Source organism: Elephas maximus, chromosome 26 (assembly GCF_024166365.1).
Source record: "Elephas maximus indicus isolate mEleMax1 chromosome 26, mEleMax1 primary haplotype, whole genome shotgun sequence".
NCBI lineage: Eukaryota > Metazoa > Chordata > Mammalia > Proboscidea > Elephantidae > Elephas > Elephas maximus.
This window is the reverse complement of record NC_064844.1, coordinates 16,692,295-16,718,020: the sequence shown is the minus strand read 5'-3', so window position 1 is coordinate 16,718,020 and position 25,726 is coordinate 16,692,295. Positions and strand designations below refer to the sequence as shown.

At 46.6% G+C, this 25,726-nt stretch overlaps 1 protein-coding gene across 1 annotated transcript in view; it reads left to right on the top strand.

The window, feature by feature from the left end:
* Positions 1-10,269: 10,269 nt before the first annotated feature.
* Positions 10,270-25,726, top strand: part of PRKCE (protein kinase C epsilon) — a 625,949-nt gene continuing 610,492 nt past the window's right edge. The window contains exon 1 of the mRNA XM_049870334.1: positions 10,270-11,450. Within this exon, the coding sequence (XP_049726291.1) occupies positions 11,103-11,450 (348 nt within the window). The 5' untranslated portion in view covers positions 10,270-11,102. The remainder of the gene's footprint in view (positions 11,451-25,726) is intronic.

Sequence of the window (25,726 nt, the reverse complement as noted above, 5' to 3'; positions counted from 1 at the left end):
TGGGGAAAACACACAAGTAGACCAGTGATGACAGTAAAACGTGTTCAGGGCTGATGAGGGATCAGCAGAGCCTTTGTGGAGAGGTGCCATCTAAGTTGACACTCATGGGATGGGTCAGAGGGCACTGAGAGAGGGGATGGGGGTGCAGGACCCAGGTAAGGGGCAGGAGCTGGCATGGTTGACAGGGAATGAGAATGGACATGGTGAGAGAGAGGGTGGAGAGGTAAATGAGTACTGACCAAGCATCATTGCCTTCTTCCTTCACTAGACCCTGACCCACGAGGGGAATCGAAGAAAAGAGACTGAAGAGCAAAGCCAAAGAGGGAAAAGGAAACTTGGGGAGCTCAGATGTCATGGAAATCAAAGGAAGAAGCATTTTCAGAAGGAGGGAGGGGAAACAGCACCATATACTGCAGAGAGAGTACTCAAGTAAGGTAGAGACTAAAACACTGGGTTCAGCAGAGGGAAGATGATTGGTGATCTTGATGAGAGACATTTCGGTGGAGTGCTAAAGTCAGATGGCGTGGGCAGAGGAGGGAGTAGGTGGAGAGAAAATGGAGACAGTGAAAACATATCACTTGTTATGGATTGAATTGTGTGCCCAAAAATGTGTGTCAACTTTGCTAGACCATGATTCCCAGTATTGTGTGATTGTCCACCATTTTGTCATCTGATGTGGTTTTTCTATGTGCTGTAAATTCTACCTCTATGATGTTAATAAGGCAGGATTAGAGGCAGTTATATCGATGAGTCAGGAATCAATCTACAAGATTAGATTGTATTTTAAGTCAATTTCTTTTGAGGTATAAAAGAGAGAAGTGAGCAGAGAGACATGGGGACCTCATACCACCAAGAAATAAGAGCTAAGAGAATAGCGTGCCCTTTGGACCCAGGGTCCCTGTGCTAAGAGGCTCTTTGACTAGGGAAGACTGACGACAAAGACCTTGTCCCAGAGCTGACAGAGACAGAAAGCTTTCCCCTGGAGGTGGAACCCTGAATTCAGACTTCTAGCCTTCTAGATTGTGAGAGAATAAATTTCTCTTTGTTCAAACCATCCACTTGTGGTATTTCTGTTATAGCAGCACTATATAACTAAGACATCTCTCTTAAGAAGTTTGGCTGTGAGAGGGAGAAAGGGTTGAGTGGTAGCTGGAGAGGAATATAAGGTGAGAAAGGGTTAAAAACCAAGAATATATTTTTTAAGATGAGTAAGATTGACTTTTGGGAACGAACTGGTGTAGAGGGAGAGGGTGAAGGAAAGGAGCAAGGAGGTGATCAACAGAGTGGAATACCTGGCCAGAAGGGGTGGAGAGGATCCTGGACACAGGTGGAGGTCTGAGGGGAGGGACCCTCTTCTATGAGAACTGGTGGGATGGAGGAATGAAAGTCACCCTTTCTTCCTTCCCAAGTGGTTGTCGGGTTTGATGGCAAAAAGATGAGTGAGTTCCCAGATGATGGCTTCTGTGTTTTCAGAAAAGGAAGGCATGTTAGTTGCTGGAACGAGAGGAACAACATCTGAACGGGCCCCAGTTATCTCCCATTCCTGATATTTCCTATTCTAGGGATGACTTTTCTAGCGGGGTTCACAATCTTCACTTAAGCTTCAGGAACTGACCTGTAGTCTCAACCTGGAAAAAAAAAAAAAAAAAAAGGCAGGGTAGGTCTCCACGGCCTGTCCAGATACTGTTAGAATTTCTTTATCTGCCTAAAGTTCTAGCTTCTTGAAAACCTGGACCACATTCTTTCATTGCTATTTTTCCGGCATGGATTCAACTGCCAAATAGAGATGGTCTGTTGCCCTAATACAGTGGTAAGAGGCATCTACACCCTGAGAAGCCTAATTGTCAAAATAAAACAAAACTCAGCAAAACTTTTGCACATGGTAGGTGCTTGTGGAGTGCATTCGTGCACTGGCTCATACGGCATGTGGGTAAAGCCAACAGTCCTGTGTCATGTGGTTTGCCCCCTGACCTAACCCCTTAGCTTGTTAGGTAATGCTAGTGGCCATTTACTATGCAGCGGATTTTAATAGACTGTTAACATGTATTAGTCCTATATGGCGTTATTTATTGTGAGGTGCCGTTGAGTTGGCTCCAAATCATAGCAACCTTATGGATAACAGAAAAAAATTTGTATATTGTTGTTAGGTGATGTTGAGTGGGTTCCGACCCATAGTGACCCTACATACAACAGAACGAAACACTGCCTGGTCCTGCACCATGGTCACAATCGTTGTTACACTTGAGCCCATTGTTGCAGCCACTGTGTCAATCCATCTCCTTGAGGGTCTTCCTCTTTTTGGCTGAAGCTCCACTTTACCAAGCATGATGTCCTTGTGTATATGTATTTTGTGTAATAAAATGGCATGTTATTTCCATTTAAGAGAAAACTGAAGCATGAAAAGGGTAAGCAGCCTGAGTCACACAGCTTGAATGAGTCTGCACAAATGGGCCTCCTTTCCACCACGCTGCTACGCTCTCACCCCTTGGTCACGCTATACCAAGGTCCTCAATTTCTCCCATGTCTGCTGCATTCTTCTACTCCTGGGAGCCTTCGGATACTTCTGGGGCTCTCCTCTTTCCCAGTTGCCTTCTGTCTCCCTTCCACTCTCCTCTTTCCCAGTTGCCTTCTGTCTCCTGGCTCCTGGCTCTAGCGACTGCCTGGAGGAGGGGAGCCCCGGGGTTGTCGCCTGCCTCCTACTCCGCGACCCTTCTCGCTGCAAAACGCCAGGATGACAGACTCACCGGACCCCTCTTTAGACCCAAGCATCTCTTCCTCTCTCCGCCGCATACCGGGTCAGGGTTGGGAGGATTCGGGGGCCCGGGGAGTCAACCTCAGAGAAACAAGCTGGAGTAAGAGGAGATGCGGCCGTTTCCTTGGAGGGCTCCAGCCGGGCTGGAACCCGCGGCTCGGTGGAGTGGGGAAAGCCAGGGGCGACCCCAGAGGCAGGAAGGCCTGGACTTGGCGCGCTCGCGTCCGCCAGAGGGCACTGTTGGCTCACCGAGCCTGGCGCCGGCGGGCTTGGCCAGCTGAGGTGCCGCCCAGCGCAGACACCACCCAGTAACTTCATGACTACCAGCTGGGGTTGCGGTGCAATGGAGGGACCCTTCCCAAAGGCACCCATTTGGGCAAGGAAAGGAGACCTTGACAAAGAGGATTATTTGTAACAGTGTTCTTATTTCCAACAGCCATCAACGTTACAAATATTTGTAGCACACAAAATTGCACCTACTATGTCCAAGATACTGAAGAGTATAAAGATGGGACATACTGGGTCTTCAACCTTAATGACCTTTCAGGGAAGTGGCTGAATTAAGACCAGTACCAAACAACTACACGCGAGACCATACTACAGTTCCAGAGGGGTGAAGGCATGAGGGTAAAGTAGTATGAGACTTCAGAGGACGAGGTTCTGTACCATCACCCAGAGGAATGGAGTCCCTGGGTGGTGCAGAAGGTTGGTGTGCTTGGCTGCTAACTGAAAGGCTGGAAGCACCTAGGAAGAAAGGCCTGGCAATCTAGAAAAAATGGGAACCTGTCAATGGAGGATTTGGGCCTTAAAGAAGGGAAGGATTTGCCACTCTGCATCACTGGGCTTTCTTTCTTTTTTTGGCAACAGAACCTATGAATTTAACCAGTTCCGGTTCTGAGTTTTGTTATACCTAAATGATCGCTATCAGTGACAAAAGGTAATATTACCTGACTTTGAGCCTCAGGTGGTTGATCCTGAAAGATAAATTAGAAGTAGAAATGGATTACCCAGACGTCCAGCGTGTGATAGAGATACATAACCCAGTCTAAATAGTTAGATCAGTCATTCTGCTAATTGATAAAATATCCACAGGGGAGCCTGGCAAATCAGCTGTCACACTTGGTACAGGCATCAAAAAACCATATGCTGAAAATACATCTCCCTGGTATATAAACGCTGAAGACCATTGAAGTCCTTCTGCTTTAAAAGCACTTACCAAAACAACTTAAGGAAGAATTCTTTCAGTATCATAGTCCCCAGGGAATTATTATGAGTCGATAACATTGTAATGTGCTAAGGCCAGCATGATTCGGAAATAATGGATTAAAACAAACCTGGACCTTGTGTGCACAGAAATTTTGTTTCCAAGGAATTAAGATGTAATTGAAGGTATTATCATTGTACTGGGTGCCCATGTGACAACATAAAAAAAAGCAGTGACCCGAGAGGTATAGGCTCACTCCTAGATATAATTTAGCCTGTAATTAGTGAATTTTTTGGGGAGGGGGGGTCAGTTAACTTCTCTAGATCTCAATTTTCTCATTTAATAAAGGAAATTAATAATAATAAAAAAGGATAAGGACCAGGTGACCTCTTAAATACTCCTGTAGAGCGTGACAAGCAAGTCTTCTCAGTTCTGTGGTGCCAAATGCCTTGGTTCTGAAATAGCTTTAAGGATCTGCAGGCCCTGTGAAGTTGGACATATTGAAGGGAGAGGTGATGGGACTTTAGGTCACTGCTACTTCTGGTGTGAGGCAAGATTCTCCACGTCAGATGAAGTCCCTGTATCCATGGCCCAGGGCCAGTAGGGCTCAATTTGTCCCATTCTGACTGGTCACTGAGAGCTCTAAATTTCTACAGTGCTTTCTGATGGGGCCACTTATGTCATTTGCTATGTGCTATCTTGAGTTATCTTTCTGCACGAGTTATTGGAGGAGAGGGTCCATTGCTGTCGTCAGCGCTATTGACCAAATAGTCCAGGCTTCTCGCTCTGCAGGTAGAATTTCCCAGCCCCTTTGTGGCTGGGTGAGGCCAGGTGATTGGTTCTAGCTAAGGAGCAGTGAGCGGAAGTGATGTTTAGTACTTCAGGTGGACTATTTCATTGTCTCTGGAAGACTGTCCATAGATACTTTGCTCTCTGCCTATGATCAGCGAATGTTCCAGATGGTGCCTTTTCTGTCAGCCTGGATCCGGGAGTGAGAAGGATGCTGATGTGCAGTAGCCTGCTATGAACTTATAGCACGTGTGAGAAGAAACGTTTATTATCTTAAGACATTGAGATTGGGGATTGTTTGTTACAGCAGCAATGACCTAGCCAATCCTGACTAATACAGGCTCAGTGAATGTCATCAAAAATGTTTCCCCAGCACTCCAAATGACATCCGACATTAAACTCTGAATATCAAAACAAAACAAAAACAAAAAACAAGCCAGTTGCCGTTAAATTGATTCCAACTCCTGGCAACCCCATGTGTTTTAGAGTAGAACTGTGCTCCACGGGGCTTTCGATGCCTGTGATCTTTCACAAGTAGATTGCCAGGTCTTTCTTCTGAGATGCCTCTGGGTGGATTTGAACCACCAACCTTTGGTTAGTAGTCGAGCGCTTAACTATTTGCAGCACCCGGGGACTCCAAACACTCAATGTGGTTGTTGTCGTGTGCCGTGGAGTTGATTCCAACTCATGGTGAATCTATAGGACAGAGTAGAACTGCCCCATAGAATTTCCTAGGCACTGGGTTTTAATCTTTATGGAAGCAGATCACCAAGTCTTTCCTCCTGTGGAGCCACTGATGGGTTCGAACCACCGACCTTTCAGTCAACAGCAGCTCTTAACCATTGTGTCACCAGGGCTCCTAAATGCTTAATAAATGCTTAATACCAACTCCTAAATAAATGACAGACTGAACTGATATACTGATCTTCCCTGATTGAGGCAGGGATCATTCGTATGCTTATTGGTCCTCCCTAGAGTACCTGCCCCAGTGTACTGTCCATAGTCAGTACTTAATATATATTGTTCCATGGATTTACGTAATTACAAGTTCAAAGACTCAGCCCAACATCTGTGCCAAAGAAGATGACGTAGGTGATGTTATTTTCCATGTGGTGCCCTGGAGAATGGGGCTCAGGATCAAGGGAATTGAGGAAAGAGAGGGCAACAAGCCAACTACTACCCACACCCATCTTCAACTCACTCCCTTACCTCCTTGCAGGTGTAAATGAAGCCTGGGTGCTGAGTCACCGCAGCAGAGTACAGAGCACAGACAGGGTCAAAGTAAGAGGGTCAGCCCTCCTGTTGCTGGCACAAGTGTTGAGCCAGCAACAGGAGGGTGAGCCAGGAGTGGGGTTAGAAGTGGGGCTGGGGGTCAGCTGGGGGCTAGACTGGGGTGGGGCAGGCAAAGCTCTGGAAGGTTTTTGTGTCACGGTGCTGCCCCACGTTCCATTCTGTGGCCCAGGTGGCTGAATTCTGCTCAGTGGAGCATGTGTGGAATGTATGATAAGCCCTGGCCGAGCAGACCTTTGCAGAAGCCCATTAACATTCTATAAATGGCAGCAACAAGGACATGAATATTAACATGGTAGCCTAAGGTTCTGGCTGCCTCCTCCCTCCTCCTCTAGCTCACATAAATTATATCCACAGACTGTTTCATTTTTGATCAGAGTGCAAATCATCTTCATACTTGGATTATTTAACACCCCCTTGGTGAGCCTTTTGGGGGCAAATTACAGAAGAGAAAAACACCCCCCCCCCCGAGTTACTTTTGGGAAGCATTAACTCCAGCTGTGCTGCTTGCCTACTTTAGAATGGTCAGTGTCTCCAGGAAAAAGTTCAAACCAATTTGCAGGCCCTACAAGGCCTTAAAGGAGATCTGGTTGCACAATGGTTAGGCACTCGGCTGCTGACCGAAAGGTTGGCAGTTTGAACTCACCCAGTGGCTCCATGGTAGGAAAGACCTGGCCATCTGCTCCCATAAAGATTACAGCCCAGGGACCCTATGGGGCAGTTCTACTCTGTCACATGGGGTTGCTATGAATTAGAATCAACTCGACGGCACACTACAACACAAGGCCTTCAATATAGAGTTCCAACCTACCTTGTCTCCTGTTACTGCCTGTCACATACCAGACACACCTGGCAGCTCACTTGTCCCAAAAAGCTGTGCTCTTTGCTACCTGTGCTCTGCACGCTCTGTTCCCTTTGTCTCCAGTGCCCTTCTTTCTCCTATTTGCTGCTGGAAGAGCTTAGTCTCAGCTCAGGTGCCCCTCCTTGGTGATGCCTTCCCAGGCTCCCCCAGGCAAAGGGTTCCTCCTTCCTCTGTGCTTTTATAGGTGGGCTCCACATAGCTTGATTGCAGCTCTCATTACACTGGACACAGTTGCTACTCTGTCGGAGCCTTACTTTTAAAAGCAGTGGGGCGCCATCTTGAATTCTGGGTTGAATTCTTATATGATTTTTCTTCTTTTCTCTTCCCTCTCCTAGATAGTACAAAATATCTAGGCCTTTGGAATCCAAAGGGCATTTTACTCAACGAGTATGCCAGTCACTGTCCTGTCTTTCAGGATTGTATACAGGGGCCAAGAGAAGAATGAAGTAGGCAATAATTATCCATTGGGATTTTATATTCTAAACCCTCCTCCAAGAGCTTCTTTTTCTTTTCACATGAAATTTGGAGCAGGGGATTACTTTAGACCCCCTCTGTCTTCAGGTAAATGTCTGGCATTTTATGGTACCCCTTGAGAATACCTATTTCCAGTTGGCAAAGTTTGAAAGTAGGAAGGCGAGAGATTTGTTTAGAAATAAAGATGTTATAAGGGCAGAAGTGTTTTATTCAAACGTTCATCCAATACAAAACAGACATTTTGTTTGGTGAAGTGTTTTAATCCGCTAACCTCCCCGTGAAAACAGAAAGAACTGTAATCGAAAGGGTATTCTTTGCATCTGATGTTGTCTTACCCAGGACACAAGGAAATGGTGTTGGAAATTTGTAGGTTATCTGTTTTAAGAATGCTTAGTCACTGAGAAGGCAACAGACCATATTTAATATATCTGGGGGTCTTGCCTGGGGGGATTTGTCAGCACGCTCTTAATTCTAACCTTATTTCCTGTTTGACACACCAAAGACAAGGGATTCTGGTCAGTGGTTTCCAATCCTGTGTACTTCTGCTTGCATGAGAAGATAGGGCCCATTCGGAACAAGTGTAGAGAGGTGTGAAACATTTGTTAAGGATCCCTAACTTTATGAAATCATTGTCTTTCTAGACTTCCCAACAGGGCTGGGGCCGGGGTGAAGCAAGCAAAGGACTGGCTTCAGGTAGAAAATTTAAGGGGTGGCAAAAAAATAAATAACTCAGTAATCAAGTAAAGAATATTTTAATGCAATATTTAAAATGTGGATTTTGTTCATTCTGAATTTTTACATTAACTGTATTTCTTTTTTAGATCTTGCACTGAAATATTATTTATCTTGATTACTGGGTTTATTGGCACCCCTCAGTTTTTGCCCAGGTTAAGTGCCTTACCTCAGTCTCTAGTTCTGGTCCGACTTCTAAATTTATTTTCAGAATCTCAAGCCCCATTTGCCATTGCCTTTCAGCTCCTCCTTGGAGTCATGCGCCACGAGGGGAAAAAAGTTTAATAAAAATAATTGAATTGTGGAATTAAGTAACCTTAGGAGGAAAACGTCCCAGTGGTCAAATAAATAAAAATTAAACAGCAACGAGATAGCCCACTTGTACTTAGCCAAACTGACAAATTTTTAAAATATAGTAACCACGGCTGTGGGGGTGCCCCTGTAAGGCGTAACTTCTACATTCTGACTTTTGACATGTGAACAATCTCAATTGTTTCTAACGCTGCGTTTCAGCACCACCTCTACCCAGCTGCCCAATGGCGGGCTGCTGGAAATAACTCGTAAGCTCCCCGAGGGCCGCGACTCCACCAGCCTTGCACCACCCAAGAGGATCTCCCACAATCGCCTTGGGACTTCTCTGATTTGTGTGGTGAGTGTGATATCCTGTTGTTCTAGAATGCCTCCTGCCTCTCTTTTAAGCCTTTAAACAGGCAATGGTAAGCTTTTCCACCCAGAAAAAGTGATTGGGGGGTGGGTTTTAACTTTTGATCTAGTCTCACCAGACCCGGCAGATAAACACTCGGTTTACCACAATTACCAGGATACAAACCCCCTGACTAGACCCGGCAGACGCGAGAGGGCGGAGGTTTTCTTTCTCCATTTGCACAACACCCTGCACTCAGGTTGTGGATACGACCTCTCCTCGGGGCAGTCCTGACCAGGGCTCCAGCCAGGGCCACGCCTCTTGGCCTCCGCCCTCCCAGGTTCCCGTCCTCCGAGCGGGGCCGTCCCTCTCCCGGCCGCCTTCGCTGTCCTGGATCCCCGCGGAGGACATTCTTCTCCCGCGGCCCAGGGCTCGCCTCACGTGACCAGCCGCCGCCGCGGCTCCCAGCGAGAGTTTAAAGGTTACGGAGGAAATTAGCATGGACACAGCCTCTCTCCTCCCGGAGGGCGCGCCCCGTTTATCCGCCGCCAGGACGGCCGCTGTCAGCGCGCTGGTCAAAGCCGATGCCCCCCAAAGGCCACAGACAAGGTCCTGTGTCAATATGAAGAGTCACTTCGTAAAGAACACACGCAAACACACAAACCAAACCCGGGTTCCACCGAGTTTTCATTTGTCAACAAGTTCTTGCAATCCGAGACCAGGACAATCCCACAGTGGAGAACGCTTCCCCCTCCAAAAAAAAGAAAAGAAATAATTCATTTTTAGAAACACACCAAACCTAGCGCGCCCCTCTCTCCCCCAGCACCGCGGAGCAGAGCGTCCGCGTACAGAGTGACAGACAGACCGATACTCCTTGGGCTGCTGTCGCAGGCCACTGCCCGGCTGGGGGGTGGAGCTGGGGGAGGTGCCCGAGTCTTATCGGCAAACAAGACCCTCGCTTCCCTCGGCCCGGCTCCCCCGCCCCAAACTCCAGAAGGCAGGCTTGGCCCTGGAGACCGCGTGAGATGCGCGGCCCGCTCGCCTCCAAGATCGCATCTGACATCCGCGGCGCTCGCTCCCGTCCCCAAGCCCACCACTCCCGGGGTCCCGCGCTGAGTCTCGGCCCTGCTCCCCGCTTCAGCCGCCGCGACCCGGGCAGGCTCGTCCACTCTTTGCAGTTCTCTCCTTGGCTCACTTTTCCCGTATTGCTCCCCCAACCGGCAAAACTTTCTATTTCCCTAAACACTGCCGCGCGCACCCGCGCGCGCGCGCGCGCGCACTCACACACATACACACACACATACACACACATACACACACACACGCACACACACACACACTGACGTCTTTTGCGCATTTCCTGCATTAGAGGGAGGGAGGGAGACTCGCTCACACACCGACCGAGGGAGAAGCCTGAGGGGGAGAGCGGCGGGCGGGCAGCGGGCGGCAAGCGAGCGGGAGCGGAGAGCCGGGACGCGGGCAGCGCAGCGGGCGGGCGCCGGCGCCGCGGAGGTGGGGCCGCGCCGAGTCGCAGTCCCGGCCCCGCCGCCGCGCTGCGCACCGCCCGGTGCCGGCCTGCGCCCGGAGCCCGAGCGGCGGCCACCCCGGCTCCCCAGCCCGCGCGGATGTGAGATTCCGAGCTCTTGGCGCCTCCCGATCGCCGACTGCGGCGCGGCGCTGCCTCGCCGTGGAGGCGGCGGCGGGGCCAGGCGTGCGGCTTGTGGATTTTTAAAAATTTGTCTCCGTGGAGGACCGTTTCCTCTCGACATGCATCCCTCCGGATAGACTGAACATCCCTTGGTCCATCCCCCGCCCCGCGCGGTCAGAGGCAGGCGCTGGGTGTGCGAAGAGGATCCGGGTTGAATTCTGCGCCCCCGGTTCTCATCTCCGCCCCATCCCACCGTGCGCCCCCCTTCCGGGAGTCGAAATTTCCCGGGGATTATGTTTCGGAAAGGTAGGTAAGCGCCGGGCGCGGCGCCCGCTTCCCGCAGCGCGGACCCAGAGAGCCAGCCAGGCGGAGGCAGCCCCGGCGGCTTGCAGCGGCGCGGACAGCTAGTCTCCTTCTCTTCTGGAGGTGCTGCTGGTGGTAGGGGGGGAGAGACTTGCACCAAACACGGACGTCCCACAGCTCTCCCCCCCTCCCTGTTTTCCGTTAGGAGCCGGGCGAGGAAATAAATACATGCACTCACTGAGAATCGCCCGCGCCAGGGCGCAACACTACAAGGTGTAGGGAGTGCGTGGGGTGGGGCAAGAGGGGACCCAGGGGTCCCGCTGCCTTGGAGAACCGGGCGGGCGGTTCTTCATTCCTGCCCTCGGGGCAGACGGAGTGACCCCGGCCCCACTCCCCGCCCCGACCATGGTAGTGTTCAATGGCCTTCTTAAAATTAAAATCTGCGAGGCTGTGAGCTTGAAGCCCACAGCTTGGTCGCTGCGCCATGCGGTGGGACCCCGGCCGCAGACTTTCCTTCTGGACCCCTACATCGCCCTCAACGTGGACGACTCGCGCATCGGCCAAACGGCCACCAAGCAGAAGACCAACAGCCCGGCCTGGCACGACGAGTTTGTCACCGACGTGTGCAATGGGCGCAAAATCGAGCTGGCCGTCTTCCACGATGCCCCCATTGGCTACGACGACTTCGTGGCCAACTGCACCATCCAGTTCGAGGAGCTGCTGCAGAACGGGAGCCGCCACTTCGAGGACTGGGTGAGTCGGAGTGCCTCCTGGCCAGGAGCCCAGGGTGTGAGATCCCGGCTGTGGGATCCCGGTAGAAGAAGCGCTGGCCTTGCCTTTGGTCGTGGGGCACGGGGATTTAATGCCGCCTGGGGTATGAGTGTGTATGTATGTAAGTCTGTTTCCCTGGTGAGGCACACTCCACCTCGTAGTTGGGAAGAAGTAGGTATTGGGGCAAGGAAACTGAGACTTGCAAAGAGGATACTGCCCTTTGCCCCCTCCGCCCCCTCCCGTTGGATGCTGCAGGGGTCTCACGAGCTGGGAGAGCCCGGGCTCGTTGGTGCTGAAGGATCGGCTGGTCCAGGACCCCGCGCTTTACGTAGGCGCGTGGTGGGCTGGCGGGGTGTGATTGTGTGTGGGTGGGTCCCTGCGTCCTTGGAGAGGCACGTGGAGCCTTAGGCTGAAGGCTTCTTGCACGTCCTGGCTTTGTCCTGCGTAGCCGAGTAAGGAGCTGCTTTATTTTTTTCTCCGGGGAGGAAGCTTGCTTGTTTCTATTCTACTGCATAGCAGTTGGCTCATCTTCTGACATACAGGAAGAAAAATGTGTTCTCCGGGATGTCCCCTCGAGGGTCCCTGAAACATCAGCCGAGTTCGTTTCCCATCCATCCAGAATGAATGATGTATTTTAAAAATGGTTTTGCTTGTGGGTCATTGGAAGTCAGTAGGATGAATCTTATTTAGAGTTATACTATTGCCCTGTATTGATTTTCAAGATCACGTGCAATGAGATATTATCCTAAGCCTGAGACTGAGTTAATTGATTACCTTGTCAAAATATTAGGAATTGGAAACAGGCCTCTGTCAACGTACTATCAGCCAAATGCCGTCAGCCTTGGCACCCTGGAGAAGCAGGGAGAAGCAAGCTAGTTTTAGCTTTTCTTGGAGGGAAGGTGTTAAATTCAGAAATGGATTTGCTGTTACTTGCAGGTTTCTTGCTTGTTTCTGTGACGAGCAGATGTGGCTATGGGTGTGCATGTTTCCAGGGTCCTTTGGCTTCTACAGAGAGATAAAGGATCCTAAGGGGGAGATGTAGAGGAATCCGCTTCTAATTAAGGAAACAAAACAAAACAAAAAAACCCCAAAACTTTCATCCTCCCATCAATGTCCCAGGTGCCAGAGGCTGCACACGAATCACCTTTGGCATAAGACCTTAACATTTTTTTTCAAGGAGATAGAGATTTAGGAGAAAATAGGAAAAGGCTAGTCTCTCTATATCAGGGATGTAATGTATGTACTTGCCTGAAACCATGGTTACAGTGCTTAACCAGGAAGCCCCAACAAGCCACATGGGTACATCCCTAAAAGAATTGTGCCTTCCACTTCGGGAAGCAGGCAGACCTTTATGGAATCCCAAAGAACACAGTGGCATTGCACTCCATTTCACAGTGGCCCTCACCTCCCCTCCTTCCCCCCACCAGGGTTTGCACACATTCCCCGTTTTTTTTTTTTTTTTTTAAACACATGGCCTTTAAAGTCCTTTATTGTTATAAGCTGTACCTATCTGATGGGGAGCAGAAGGGATAACTAATTTCAGAGCCAGACCTTAATACTAAAAACCTGTGATTTTGAACTTTTATTCCTTTTTGTTTGTTTTATTTTGTTTTTCATAGAATAAGTGCAAGAAGGAAAACCTGTAACTCTGGGAGTAAGGACACGGGGCCTTCTGCTGTACTTGCAGACGCAGGGGCTTGGGCAGCAGGCTGGGAGCAGAGAGGATGAGCGCAGGTCTGCTTTTATTCCTACAGTAGATCTTGGTTGGCGGGAGAGTGTCCCAGTGTCTGGTGATGATTCACTGTGGCCCACCCAAACCCCGGGTGGACCAGGGCACTATGCCCACCCTTCAGCACTTTTATTGAAGTTTGCAGTGGGTACTGCGTGCTTGGCTACCATCATTTAAGGCTCCGAAATTTCCTGTTGGACTTGGTCCTAGACCAGTAGTCCAGAGGCAAGTTTAAGAGATAAGGAAATTGGGTCCCAGAGAAGCTAGGTGGGTACCCATAGCCACATGACAAGCAAAGGGGGGTTGGAAGGAAGGCCTGTACCTCCTATTGTCCACCACCTGCCCAGTGGAGAACAGAGCCTCTTTGGCCTCCCACTCTGCTCCTCCTGTAGATTTATGGGCCGTTTTTGTGATGTTTTTATTGTCTTTCAAAATCATTATCTCTTTTGCCTTATTTAAAAAACAAAAATACCAAACCCACTGCTGTTGAGTTGATTCTGACTCATAGTGACCCTCTAGGACAGAGTAGAACTGCCCCACAGGGTTTCCAAGGAGCAGCCAGTGGATTCTAACTGCCGACCTTTTTTGGTTAGCAGCCGAACTGCCTTATAATAAGTGTGACTTAGGTATGACAGTTATCGGACGGATTGAAAAATTTGAGATACAGAGAAGCCCAAAGGCAAGTAGTGGAGCTGGTCCTGACCGCTCATCCAACATTCTTTTCACTAGAGGATGTTGTAGCCACTCTGGCATCTCAAGACTGAAGAAAGGGATGCATCAGCAGAAGTGAGTGGCCCAGAAGTTGCAACTGGACTGACTAAGGTCACTTTTCCCCTTTTCACCAGCCGGGGTTCACCCCAAAATCACACCTATGGGTAGAATTTCCGGAGCTCACGCCTCTGTGCTCCTTACTTGGTAGTGGTGAAGATCCATCCTTTCTCAGGTGTGGTTAAGAGCTCTGGCCTGAAGCTCCGAGCTGGGAAAGGCATGAAACAGCCGCTCCTCTCGTGGCTACGGGATCTGTAACCCAACTCCATGTTGAATCCACAGGTCTTCACTGAGTGCTCAGATCCAACCAGAGAGGCTTAGGGCTGTAGGTAATCAGAGGAAAAGAGGCCCTGCACTGATCCCAGGGCGCTTCCATTTCACTAGGAAATGACACTCAGCAGACGCATATAAACATTTAAGTAGCAAATCGATTCCAAATAAGTGGTACCATCAGTATGTTAAAAGTATTCAGAAAGGGAGTATGCTGGGAGACTAGGAGGAATCCAGAAGAGTACCAGCGAGGAGGCAAGACCTCAACTGGGCTTGAAATGTTGGGTAATATTTAAATAGTTATCTAGAAAAAGGAAAAAAAAATGTTGCCATCCAGTTGATTCCGACTCATAGTGAGCACGGAGCGGCTGGTGGATTCGAACTGCTGATGTTTTTGGTTAGCAGCCAAGCTCTTAACCATTGCGCCACCAAGGCTCCAGTTATTGAGAAGAGGAAGCAACATTCTAGGCATGAACAGAGCCAGAATAAAGGTAGAGAAAGCCTGTGGTTGGGGTTAGAGAACGGACAAGCATAGCTGAAACTGAAGGTACCCCTTAGGAAGGACCAGGACAAGGTTTCCCCAATTTAAGCCTCTGCTGTATCTGTGTGGACTTTTATCTGTGTACCACCTGTGCTATCATTTATTTAATATATTTTTTTAAAAATTACTCTTTTTATGTTTCCACTTACTCTCCTCTTGAGCCCCAATATTCATGAAACCATGGGTTCAGATCTCGTAGTTATAATTGGCCTTCATTGGCATTAAAATAAGCATACAGCCTCTGAAAGAGAAAAGAAGTTTGTCCCAGGTACCTCTTAAAATCATGAGTGATATGGGGGCCACACTTTGGAAACTCTGGAGGAGGAGAAAGTTTAGAAAGCTGAGCTAGATTATAGAATGTTTAAAAGCCTTCCTGAGATAGTCATTCTCCAGATGAGAGACGTTTCAGTTGCGATGACAAGGGAGTTGCTTTCGAGAAAGCTCGTTACAGAGCGCAGAGATTTCGCTTGGGCTTGAAGCGAATCCCATTAGATAACATCGCGATAGCTGGGTTTTCCAAGAATCCCTAGGGGAAGGTGTTAAAAATACAGACCCTTAGGTCCTTCAGAGCTTTTAATTCTGGGGTTCGGGGTTAGTGTTAGAAATCCACATTTTCACAAGCTGTCCTCATGATTCTGATCAGACCGTGCTTTGCGGAACACTGGGATAGAATAGAAACTCGGGGTGTGGGGGGGAGGCCAGATAATTAATGTATCAAGCTTTAGGACATAGAATATCCTGAAATTTTATAGTAATGACTGTGGTCCTTTAAAATCCTTAAAGTGAGATTTATAAGGCTAATTGCATAAAGTAGAAATATTGGGATTTATGTTAGAACCAGAGGCTGAAAATATTGGATGGAGTTGCGTTGGCATTTAGGTCACATGGGGAGAACAGAGCAGGCGGAGGGCTGGCATGCAGGTTACAGCTCGATTTTGCCCTGTAAAACAAACAAACAAACAACCAAACCCATTGCCATCCACTTGGTTCCGACTCATAGCAACCCTATAGGACAAAGTAGAACCGCCTCATAGGGTTTCCAGGGAACACCTGGTGGATTCAAACTGCAGGCTTTTTGATTAGTGGCCAAATTCTTAACTGCGCTTCCTCAATAGTCTATATACTGAACTCAGCCCCTTCTTGCTCCTCCTCCACTACTTCTAAAGAGATCTTTGGTTTGTATCACTCCCTTGCTTCATCCTGTAGAAGAAGCTTGTAACACAGTGGTAATAGCAGAATGTCGTCTTTTGAAAGGTGATTCAGCAGGGCCAAGGAGCCCTGGTGGCACAGTAGTTGAGTCCTCGGCTACTAACCGAAAGGTTGGTGGTTTGAACCCACCAACAGCTCTGCGGGGGAAAGAAGTGGCAGTCTGCTTCTGTGAAGATTTACAGGCTTGGAAACCCTACGGGGGAGTTTTGCTTTGTCCTATAGGATTTTTGGAAACGCTGGTGGCGTAGTGGTTAAGTGCTATAGCTGCTAACCAAAAGGTTGACAGTTCAAATCTACTAGGCGCTCCTTGGAAACTCTACGGGGCAGTTCTACTGTTGGAATTGACTCCAAGACAATAGGTTTGGGTTTTGGTTTATAGGATTTCTATGAGTCGGAATTGACTCGATGGCAACGGGTCTCAGCAGAGCCGTTAAGGACATAGCTTTGGGGCCCAGTTGCTTGGAGTTTGAATCCTGTCTCTGCCCCTACCAGTTTTGTGACCCCAAGTAAGCTTCTTAACCTTTCTGTGTTTTTGTTTCATCGTCTTTCCAAAGTGGATGATAGCAAAAGTACCTTCCTATAATAATAATGGGCTTATTGGGGGAGGGGACACTGAAGTTCCTGGGTAGCAGAAATAGTTAAGGGCTCCACTACTGACATAAAGGTTGGCTGTTCAAACCTACCTAGAGGCACCATGGAAGAAAGGCCTGGAAATCTACTTCCAAAAAATCAGCCATTGAAAACTCTATGGAGCACAGTTCAGCATTGACACACATGGGGTCCACCTGAGTTGGAAAGGACTCATCTTCAACTGGTCTAACATTGAAGGAATGTTTAACTACTACAGTTATCATCTTATATCCTCTAAACATAGCCTGAGGCTGGTGCTAGAGAGGGTTTTTACCCAGTTGATTGAATGTTACGCAAGACCAGTTTTTCAGAGTCTCCAAAATATTTTTCTTCAGTCTGGAGGTCTTCTTTGGCAAGGAATGGGACGCTAGGTGTGTTTGTGTTTCCTATTTCCTTTTTTTTTTTTTTTTAAGGAGAGCATTTGCAGATAACTCCCTCCTACCCCATTCCCCTCTTCAGAAGGTAGGCTCTGGGCCTACCAGAATCATTTGGGGTGATTCTTACAATGCATATACGGAGGTGAGTGGGGGCTGGCGGGGGGATTCTGACACCCTAGGTGGAACCTGGGAACATTTGTAGGGGCTAAACACCACCCCTGCTGAGCCTAATTCTGACGGCGGGCTGACCAGGGGTTGGTATACGCTGCTCAAGGGCATTTCTCTGTCTTCCAGACACTTGCAGGTAAACCTTAGAGAGCTCTGAGAACCTGCACCATCATTTAAATGGAGTGAGGTGAGAGGGTCTGCAAAGGATCAGGACTGGGAATAGCTAACGAGGCCAGCGCCTACACCCAGACTTTGTGGCCCCACAGCTGAGGTTCACACAGATCTCTCCCTTTTTTCTACTGCTGTAATACTTACTATCTAATTAAACATTGCCGCCCATGGTACGTACCTGGCTATTTGATCACTACCCTCAGGGTTAGCTCTTGCCCCAGAGGGCCTGACATAGTCTCTGGGGCCCTCATGAGCAGTCAAGCCTTGCCTGCCATGTTGCGTCTTCTTGGTATCTTTGACCAGTGGCAGACTTAGCAAATACCTGAGATGCCCAGTTCCCTAGTGCCTCAGTGGGCCCCTCGCCCTGGAATCAGTGAACTCTAAGTACAGGACACCTCTGCCACTTTTCTAGCTCTGTAACTTTGGGCCTGTGACTTAAGCTCTGTAAGCCTATTCACCTGTAAATTGGGAACCCGGGAGAAAGATGTGGGAGTCTGCCCCTATAAATAGAAAACCAAACCAAACCAAACCCATTGCTGTCCAGTTGATTCTGACTCATAGAGACCCTATTATAGCGTTGGAAACCCTATGGGGCAATTCTATTCTGTCCTATGCCAAAAACCCAAACCTGTTGACTTAAAGCCACTCTGACGCATAGTAACCCTGTAGGACAGAGGACAACTGTCCCATAGAGTTTCCAAAGCTGCAGTCTTTACGGAAGCAGACTGCCACATCTTTCTTCCACAGAGCAGCTGTTGGGTTTGACCCACTGATGTTAAGGTTAGCAGCCAAGTGTTTTAACCACTGTATCACCAGGGATCCTCTTCTTGTTGTTATGAGTCGGAATCGACTTGATGGCACCTGTTTTTTTTGACAATGGGACTATAATAGTTTTTACCATTTCAGGATGTTGTGAGGATAAAATAAGGGAATTTACGTAAATCTCCTAGCATAGACCCTAGCCACAATGTGTACATATTAGCAATTTTATTAATATTTGAAGAGTTATGTGTGCATGCTCATAGTTTTAGAACCCTAAATCCGAACATATGGTTCAGTGAAAGATATTTTTCTCCCTGATTTGTGAATGTATTTTTACGAAAAGTCTTACAGCCTAAAAATAAATTTAGTTATGCTTTTAACAAATGGCCTTTTTGAAAATTATACAATTACTTGAAACATCGTTTCAGAAAGTCTAGGAATTGTGGCCACTGGAGCCAAAGGTTAATTACTTATTAAAGCTGATAGTAATTGGAAAAGGGGATATTTGAAAGCTGGTATTTTGATATTACTAAACCAGTTCCATCCAGTTTCATGACTTTCAGTGCATTTCGATGCTGGTGACTCTGAATTCCTAATGCCAGCCCATACTTGCCCTTGAACCCCAGAACTCGTACATGCTCCTGCGTCCTTGTCATGTCCACTCGCAGGACATTCAAACTCAATATGTCCAGAATTGTACACCTGATTTTCTCCCCTACCCAATATGCCACCCATAATTCTCACTGTCTCAAGAAATGGCACCTTCATCCTTCTGATTGCTCAGGCCAAAAATCTTGAGAAACCACTGTTGACACGTCTCATTCTCACAGCCCCCATATCTAATCCAGCAGCAGACTCTGTTGTCTGCCTTCAAAATAGATTCCAAACCGAATACTTTTCAGTACCTCTGCTGACACCAGACTGGCCCCAGTCACCGTTGTTTCACACCTGGATTGTTTCAACAACCTCCTGACTGGTTCCACCTTGCCCCAACTTCATTCTGTTCTTATCACAGCAGCCAGAGGCATATCGTAAATAAGATCATGTCGTTTTGCTTACGAACCCCTCAAAGGTAAAACAGTTAAGTCTCTGCCATAACGTACAAGGCCTAACATGGTCAGGCCTGCTGTTGTGACCCTTCAAACGCATCACCCTGTCACCTGTTTTTCACCTTGTTCATGCCTCTTCAGCCATATTGGCACACCCGACATGTCTTACACATACTCACCATGCTTCTGCCTCAGTCTTTTTGAACTTGCTAGTCCATCTTTCTAGAATATTCTCGTTATGGATTGAATTGTGTTCCCCCTAACCTCCTCCCAAAAATATGTATTGTAATTCCTAACCTCTGCACCCGTGCCTATAAGTTGGAATCCACTGGACAGCAGTGGGTATGCCTGTGGCTATAATCCCATTTGGGAATGGGTTGTTTTTGTTATGTTAATGAGGTAGGATTAGTGTAGGGTGTATTTTGAGTCAATCTCTTTTGAGATATAAAAGAGATTAAACAAGCAAGCAGAGCAGAGATGGGGTAAGAGAGATGCCAAGACATGCAGATCACCCAGGAGCAGATAGTCAGAAGAGACAAGGTACTTTTTCCACAGTGACAGAGAGAGAAAGCCTTCCCCTTGAGCCAGCACCCTGAGTTTGCCTCCTAAACTATGAAAGGAGCTGTGGTGGTGCAGTGGTTAAGAGCTTGGCTGATAACCAAAAGGTCAGCAGTTCAAATCCACCAGCCACTGACTGGAAACCCTATGGGGCCATTCTACTCTGTCCTATGGGGTTGTCATGAATTGGAATTGACTTCACAGCAATGGATTTTTTAAACTGTGAGAAAATGAATTTCTGTTTGGTAAAGCCGTCCACTTGTGGTATTTCTGTTATAGCAGCACTAGATGACTGAAACAGTTCCCTCCCCAGAGAGCCTCAGGGCTCAAGTCTTGACTCAAACGTTACATTCTCAGTAAGGCCTTTTCTGGCTATTCTGTCTAAAATTTCACCTTCTTCCTTGACACTTATTATGCTCCTTTCCTGGTTTATTTTTGCTCCTTAGCTCTTATCTCTATCTCGTGTACTTTATATTCTTCTTTATCTTGTTTATTATCTAACACCAGACAGAAGCTCTGTGAATGCAGGAATTTTTGTCTGCTCACCCGCTCTATTCTTGGCTTCCCACACAGTGCCTGCCACATTGTTGAATGAATGCATGAAGTGAATTAAGCAAGTATGTCTTCCCCTAGCACCTACTGTGATCTAGCACCGTGTAGGTATTGGGCGTTCGAGAAAACAAAAGTTGTGTATGGTGTAGCTTTTGCCTCCAGGGAGTATGAAATCCAGTTGGGAAGGCCCGGGTGGTAAACAATTGAGTGAATTCCTGAAAGAATCCTGCTATGCAGCTGAAAGAAGGGAGGAGAAGAAAACAATGTTTTATTTTATAAAACTCTATGAGATCCCTGAAGACGTTTTTTAGAAAAAAAAATGCTCTATTACTTCTGTTTGATGCACTAGATGCAATCAAGTCTGAAGTTTCTAGAAGTAGGAATTTTGGCCCCCCACGGGTGCAGGGTGCCTGTGCAAGGTGCCGTGGCCAGTTTGCAGAGTTTATAATCGAGTTGAAATTCTCCTAAGGTAATCACAAGACCTGCCCCCGCCCCCCTTATTTTAGATACAAAACCCTATGTAGTTGGCAGCAACAAGAAATGAAATTTGCAATCCTGGGGCCTGAGCTCAGGGGGCTCATTGAAGCTCACGAGACAAAGCTTCCAGGAGTTTCACTGAGGCTAAAAGAACTCCAGAGCAGGCCTGCAGTATTTTACATAAATAAAAGCTACACTTGGCAAAACATTATATTTCTCTGCAAGTTCCACTGGGCATATATGGGCTTGTTAAGTAATTACGGTCTATTATAATGCTAATCAGCAGGGCTGCACCTGCTTGAAATTTAGTTTTCTGGGAGAAACCACACGAAGTGGCCAAAAGTCTGTACTGTGCTGGGGGAACCGAGAGAACAGGAACATACTGTTGCCATTGTAGCTCACCAACATCTAAACAGAATTAAAACTCCAGGGGCAATGTGATTGAGCTCTTTAAGAATCGTGCCTGAGACGGGAAAAGTGGAAACAGGAGCCTGTCACCAAATCCAAGTGCTGGAATGAGCCTCCCCTCCCTGACCCCTCCCAGCGCCTCTACCTCACCTTGAAGTCTCAGAGAAACGTAGTTTTAAGCTAATGAAAAGACACCTTTATTTGTCAGCAAGGAGTAAACTCTTTGAGCTCCTGACCCCAAGAAGTAAAACAAACATGTTGACCCCAAGAAGTAGATCAGAGTAAAAGTGTAATCAGGTTCATGAAGAGTTTAGAAAAATCATGGTGGACAAAATCTGTAATTAATGACTGAGGAAAAAAAAGTCTTTGATATTGCTTTTGTTCTCCTGAAATGTTATCTCTGTACTTATTTTTTAGTTTACAGAGCCCTGTGGTACAGTGGTTAAGGATACGGTTGCTAACCAGAAGGCTGGCAGTTCAAGTCCAAGTGTCTGTTGCTATGAGTCAGAATCTACTTGATGGCAACGGGTTTGGTTTGGTTGGGAGTCAGTCTTTTTTCCCAACCCGAAGAAAATGTCCTGTGGTCAAGAAGTATCTCTTCTCCCCCCTCCCACTCTGCTCTCCATCACAGCCACTCAGGAAGTCCTTGGAACCTACTCACTCATTGGTTGAATGAAAGGCTGCCTTTGGGTGGTCTGTCTCATAGAAGCTCAAAGAGACAGCATTCTTTAATCAGACTGACTTAGATTGTGCTCTTCTTTCGGTTAACAGCTGGGCATGTTAACAGTTTGCACCACCCGGGGTTTCTAACATCAATATAATGGTAGATAGAGTAACAACTAAGAAGGAGAGCTCGTCACAACCCCTTCAGAGCCTCCGGACACCTAGGCCTCACCGCTCCAGGCTTGGATTGGCTCATCCTTTTTCCTTTCCCTGGGATATTTATTGGACAAGGGGTCAAGTGGCTCCTGTTAATCAATGGTGTTGGACCTTAGATGCCACATTTGTGAAAACAGGAGTTAGCAGAGTTTGGATGCTCAGTAAGGTGCTTGTTAATAACAGTCCTGACATAGCTCTCCTTACTCTACATTTGGGGCCTTGACTGTGCTCAGCCTAGCACATCCTAATATCTTGACTGTTCTCCATGAAGCTATCTTGTCTCCCCTGCAAAACTGCCAGCTTCTCCTTTTTTCTTTCCTTGTCCTTTCATTATTGCCATTGAAATCACAAAGCTATTCCGATAGCTTGCTTCTTTACTTGGTATTTATGGCTGACCTGCAAAAAATAAGCTTATTTCTTAAATGGAGCCCTCTCTCTGTACCATCGAGTCACTCAGAGGATATTCTAAAAAACAAACAAACAGAATTTCTAGAATGCAGGGTCTGTGAATCCATCTCCCTACCTTCCGGACTAATGATTATCTAAGCCATTTTAGGCAGCAGAGAGAATCACCAGTCAACCAGCAATGATGGAGCGTGTTATCGACCAGTTTTTGCCAGAGTGTCTTGTCAAGAATAGGAGCTTTGGCTGTTTTCAGGTCTCTGGGATCTAGTAGTTGAGAGATGTTAAGAGATCGAATGCACGTTAGTATATTAAAGACTCTGAGAAGTCCTATAGTAAAGGGACTCGTCTACCTCTGTTTAACCAGATATTTCCCAAACTTATTTTATCATAGAATGCTCTTATTTGTGAAAAATTATTACATCATATACAACTAGTGTTTTGTGGACACATTTGGCAGAACACAATATAATTAGATAAAAGAAGAAATAGCCCTTCCCCAAGAGGGCCATTTGGGGAGTCAAGATTAACACCTTTTATGAAACACTAAACGAATTCAAAGAACTGTGGGAATTCAAAGCAGAGGAGGGGAATAATGGGGGTTCTAGTAGTTGGCAAAGGCTTCATGGGAATATTTGAGGCCTTGAAGATTATGGGATCTGGATAGACTAGGGAAGGGGACCCTTCTAAATTGGGCAAAGAGCATGTAAAATGTTGGACAAGCAGTTTTTAGCATTTTGGGTTCAGAAGGCAGTCAGACCAATCAGATTAGTTATGTGATCCAAAAGTACTTGCTTCATTAAAGAAAAAAAAAGTTATCCAGAGAAGGGAACAGTGGATAGAATGGATATTCATTCATTAATCTATCCAGCTAGCCAGCCATCTAGCCAGCCAGTGATTCAACAAATATGTATTGCTTTACTTGGAGCTGGGTTTACACAATGTTGAACAAAATCAGTCATGATATATTGGACTCTTGGTTATCAAGGAAATCTATCCTGGGGCTAACCACAACCTTCCATGCTGTATTCCCAATTAATTGTCTTTTGTTTGTTTCTTAATAGGCCTGATAGAGATGGAGAATAGCTTTGTATCCTCCTTCATGGAATTGGGTGGTGGCTTTTTCAAGTACACGGATCTAATAAAAATAGTATGGGCTTTGGAATCAGTCAATCTTGGGTTTAAATTCTAGTTTAATTAGTTTCTGGCTGCACAGTATTGGGGATTTAACCAATCTGGATCAGTTTTCTCATCTGTAAAATGGGGGTAATACCTATCTTGTAGATGAAACATGTCAAAGTCCCCAGTAAGTGGTCAGCCCACTGCCGTCGAGTCGATTCTGACCCATAGCGACCCTATAGGACAGAGTAGAACTGCCCCATAGAGTTTCCAAGGAGTGCCTGGTGGATTTGAACTGTTGGCCTTTTGGTTAGCAGCCATAGCACTTAACCAGTTATACTACCTGCCCCCACGTGTCTGTCAGTTTGTCATACTGTGGGGGCTTGTGTGTTGCTGTGATGCTGGAAGCTATGCCACTGGTATTCAAATATCAGCAGGGTCACCCATGGAGGACAGGTTTCAGCTGAGCTTCCAGACTAAGACAGACTAGGAAGAAGGACCTGGCAGTCTACTTCTGAAAAGCATTAGCCGGTGAAAACCTTATGAATAGCAGTGGAACATTGTCTGATATAGTGCTGGAAGATGAGCCCCCCAGGTTGGAAGGCACTCAAAAGATGACTGGGGAAGAGCTGCCTCCTCAAAGTAGAGTCGACCTTAATGACGTGGATGGAGTCAAGCTTTCGGGACCTTCATTTGCTGATGTGGCGTGACTCAAAATGAGAAGAAACAGCTGCAAACATCTATTAATCAAAACCTGGAATGTACGAAGTATGAATCTAGGAAAATTGGAAATCATCAAAAATGAAATGGAATGCATAAACATCGATATCCTAGGCATTAGTGAGCTGAAATGGACTGGTATCGGCCATTTTGAATCAGACAATCATATAGTCTCCTATCCTGAGAATGACAACTCGAAGAGGAATGGTGTTGCATTCATTGTCAAAAAGAATGTTTCAAGATCTATTCTGAAGTACAACGCTGTCAGTGATAGGATAATATCCATACAGTTAATACGACTATTAATCAAATTTACTCACCAACCACTAGGGCCAAAGATGAAGAAATAGAAGATTTTTATCAGCTGCTGCAGTCTGAAATTGATCAAACATGCAATCAAGATGCATTGATAATTACTGGTGATTGGAATGCTAAAGTTGGAAACAAAGAAGAAGGATCAGTAGTTGGAAACTATGGCCTTGGTGATAGAAACAATGCTGGAGATTGAATGATAGAATTTTGCAAGACTAAGGACTTCTTCATTGCAAATACCTTCTTTTTTTTTTTTTTTAAACAACTTCTTCATTGCAAATACCTTGTTTCACCAACATAAACGGCGACTATTTTTTTTTTTTTTTATACACATGGACCTCGCCAGATGGAACACACAGAAATCAAATTGACTACATCTGTGGAAAGAGATGATGGAAAAGCTCAATATCATCGGTCAGAACAGGGCCAGGGGCCGACTGTGGAACAGACCATCAATTGCTCATATGCAAGTTCAAGCTGAAACTGAAGAAAATCAGAGCAAGTCCACGAGAGCCAAAATATGACCTTGAGTTATATCTCACCTGAATTTAGAGACCGTCTCAAGAATAGGTTTGACGCGTTGAACACTAGTGTCCGAAGACCAGACGAGTTGTGGAATGACATCAAGGACATCATCCATAAAGAAAGCAAGAGGTCACTGAAAAGACAGGAAAGAAAGAAAAAACCAAGGTGAATGTCAGAGGAGACTCTGAAACTTGCTCTTGAGCATCAAGCAGCTAAAGCAAAAGGAAGAATTGATGAAGAACTGAACAGAAGATTTCAAAGGGCCTCTCGAGAAGACAAAGTATTATAATGACATGTGCAAAAAGCTGGAGATGGAAAACCAAAAGGGAAGAACACGCTCGACATTTCTCAAGCTGAAAGAACTGAAGAAAAAATTGAAGCCTCGAGTTACAATAGTGAAGAATTCCATTGGGAAAATATTAAATGATGCAAGAAGCATCAAAAGAAGATGGAAGGAACATACAGAGTCATTATACCAAAAAGAATTAGTCGATATTCAACCATTTCAAAAGGTGGCATATGATCAGGAACTGATGGTACTGAAGGAAGAAGTCCAAGCTGCTCTGACGGCATTGGCAAAAAACAAGGCTCCAGGAATTGATGGAATATCAATTGAGATGTTTCAACAAACA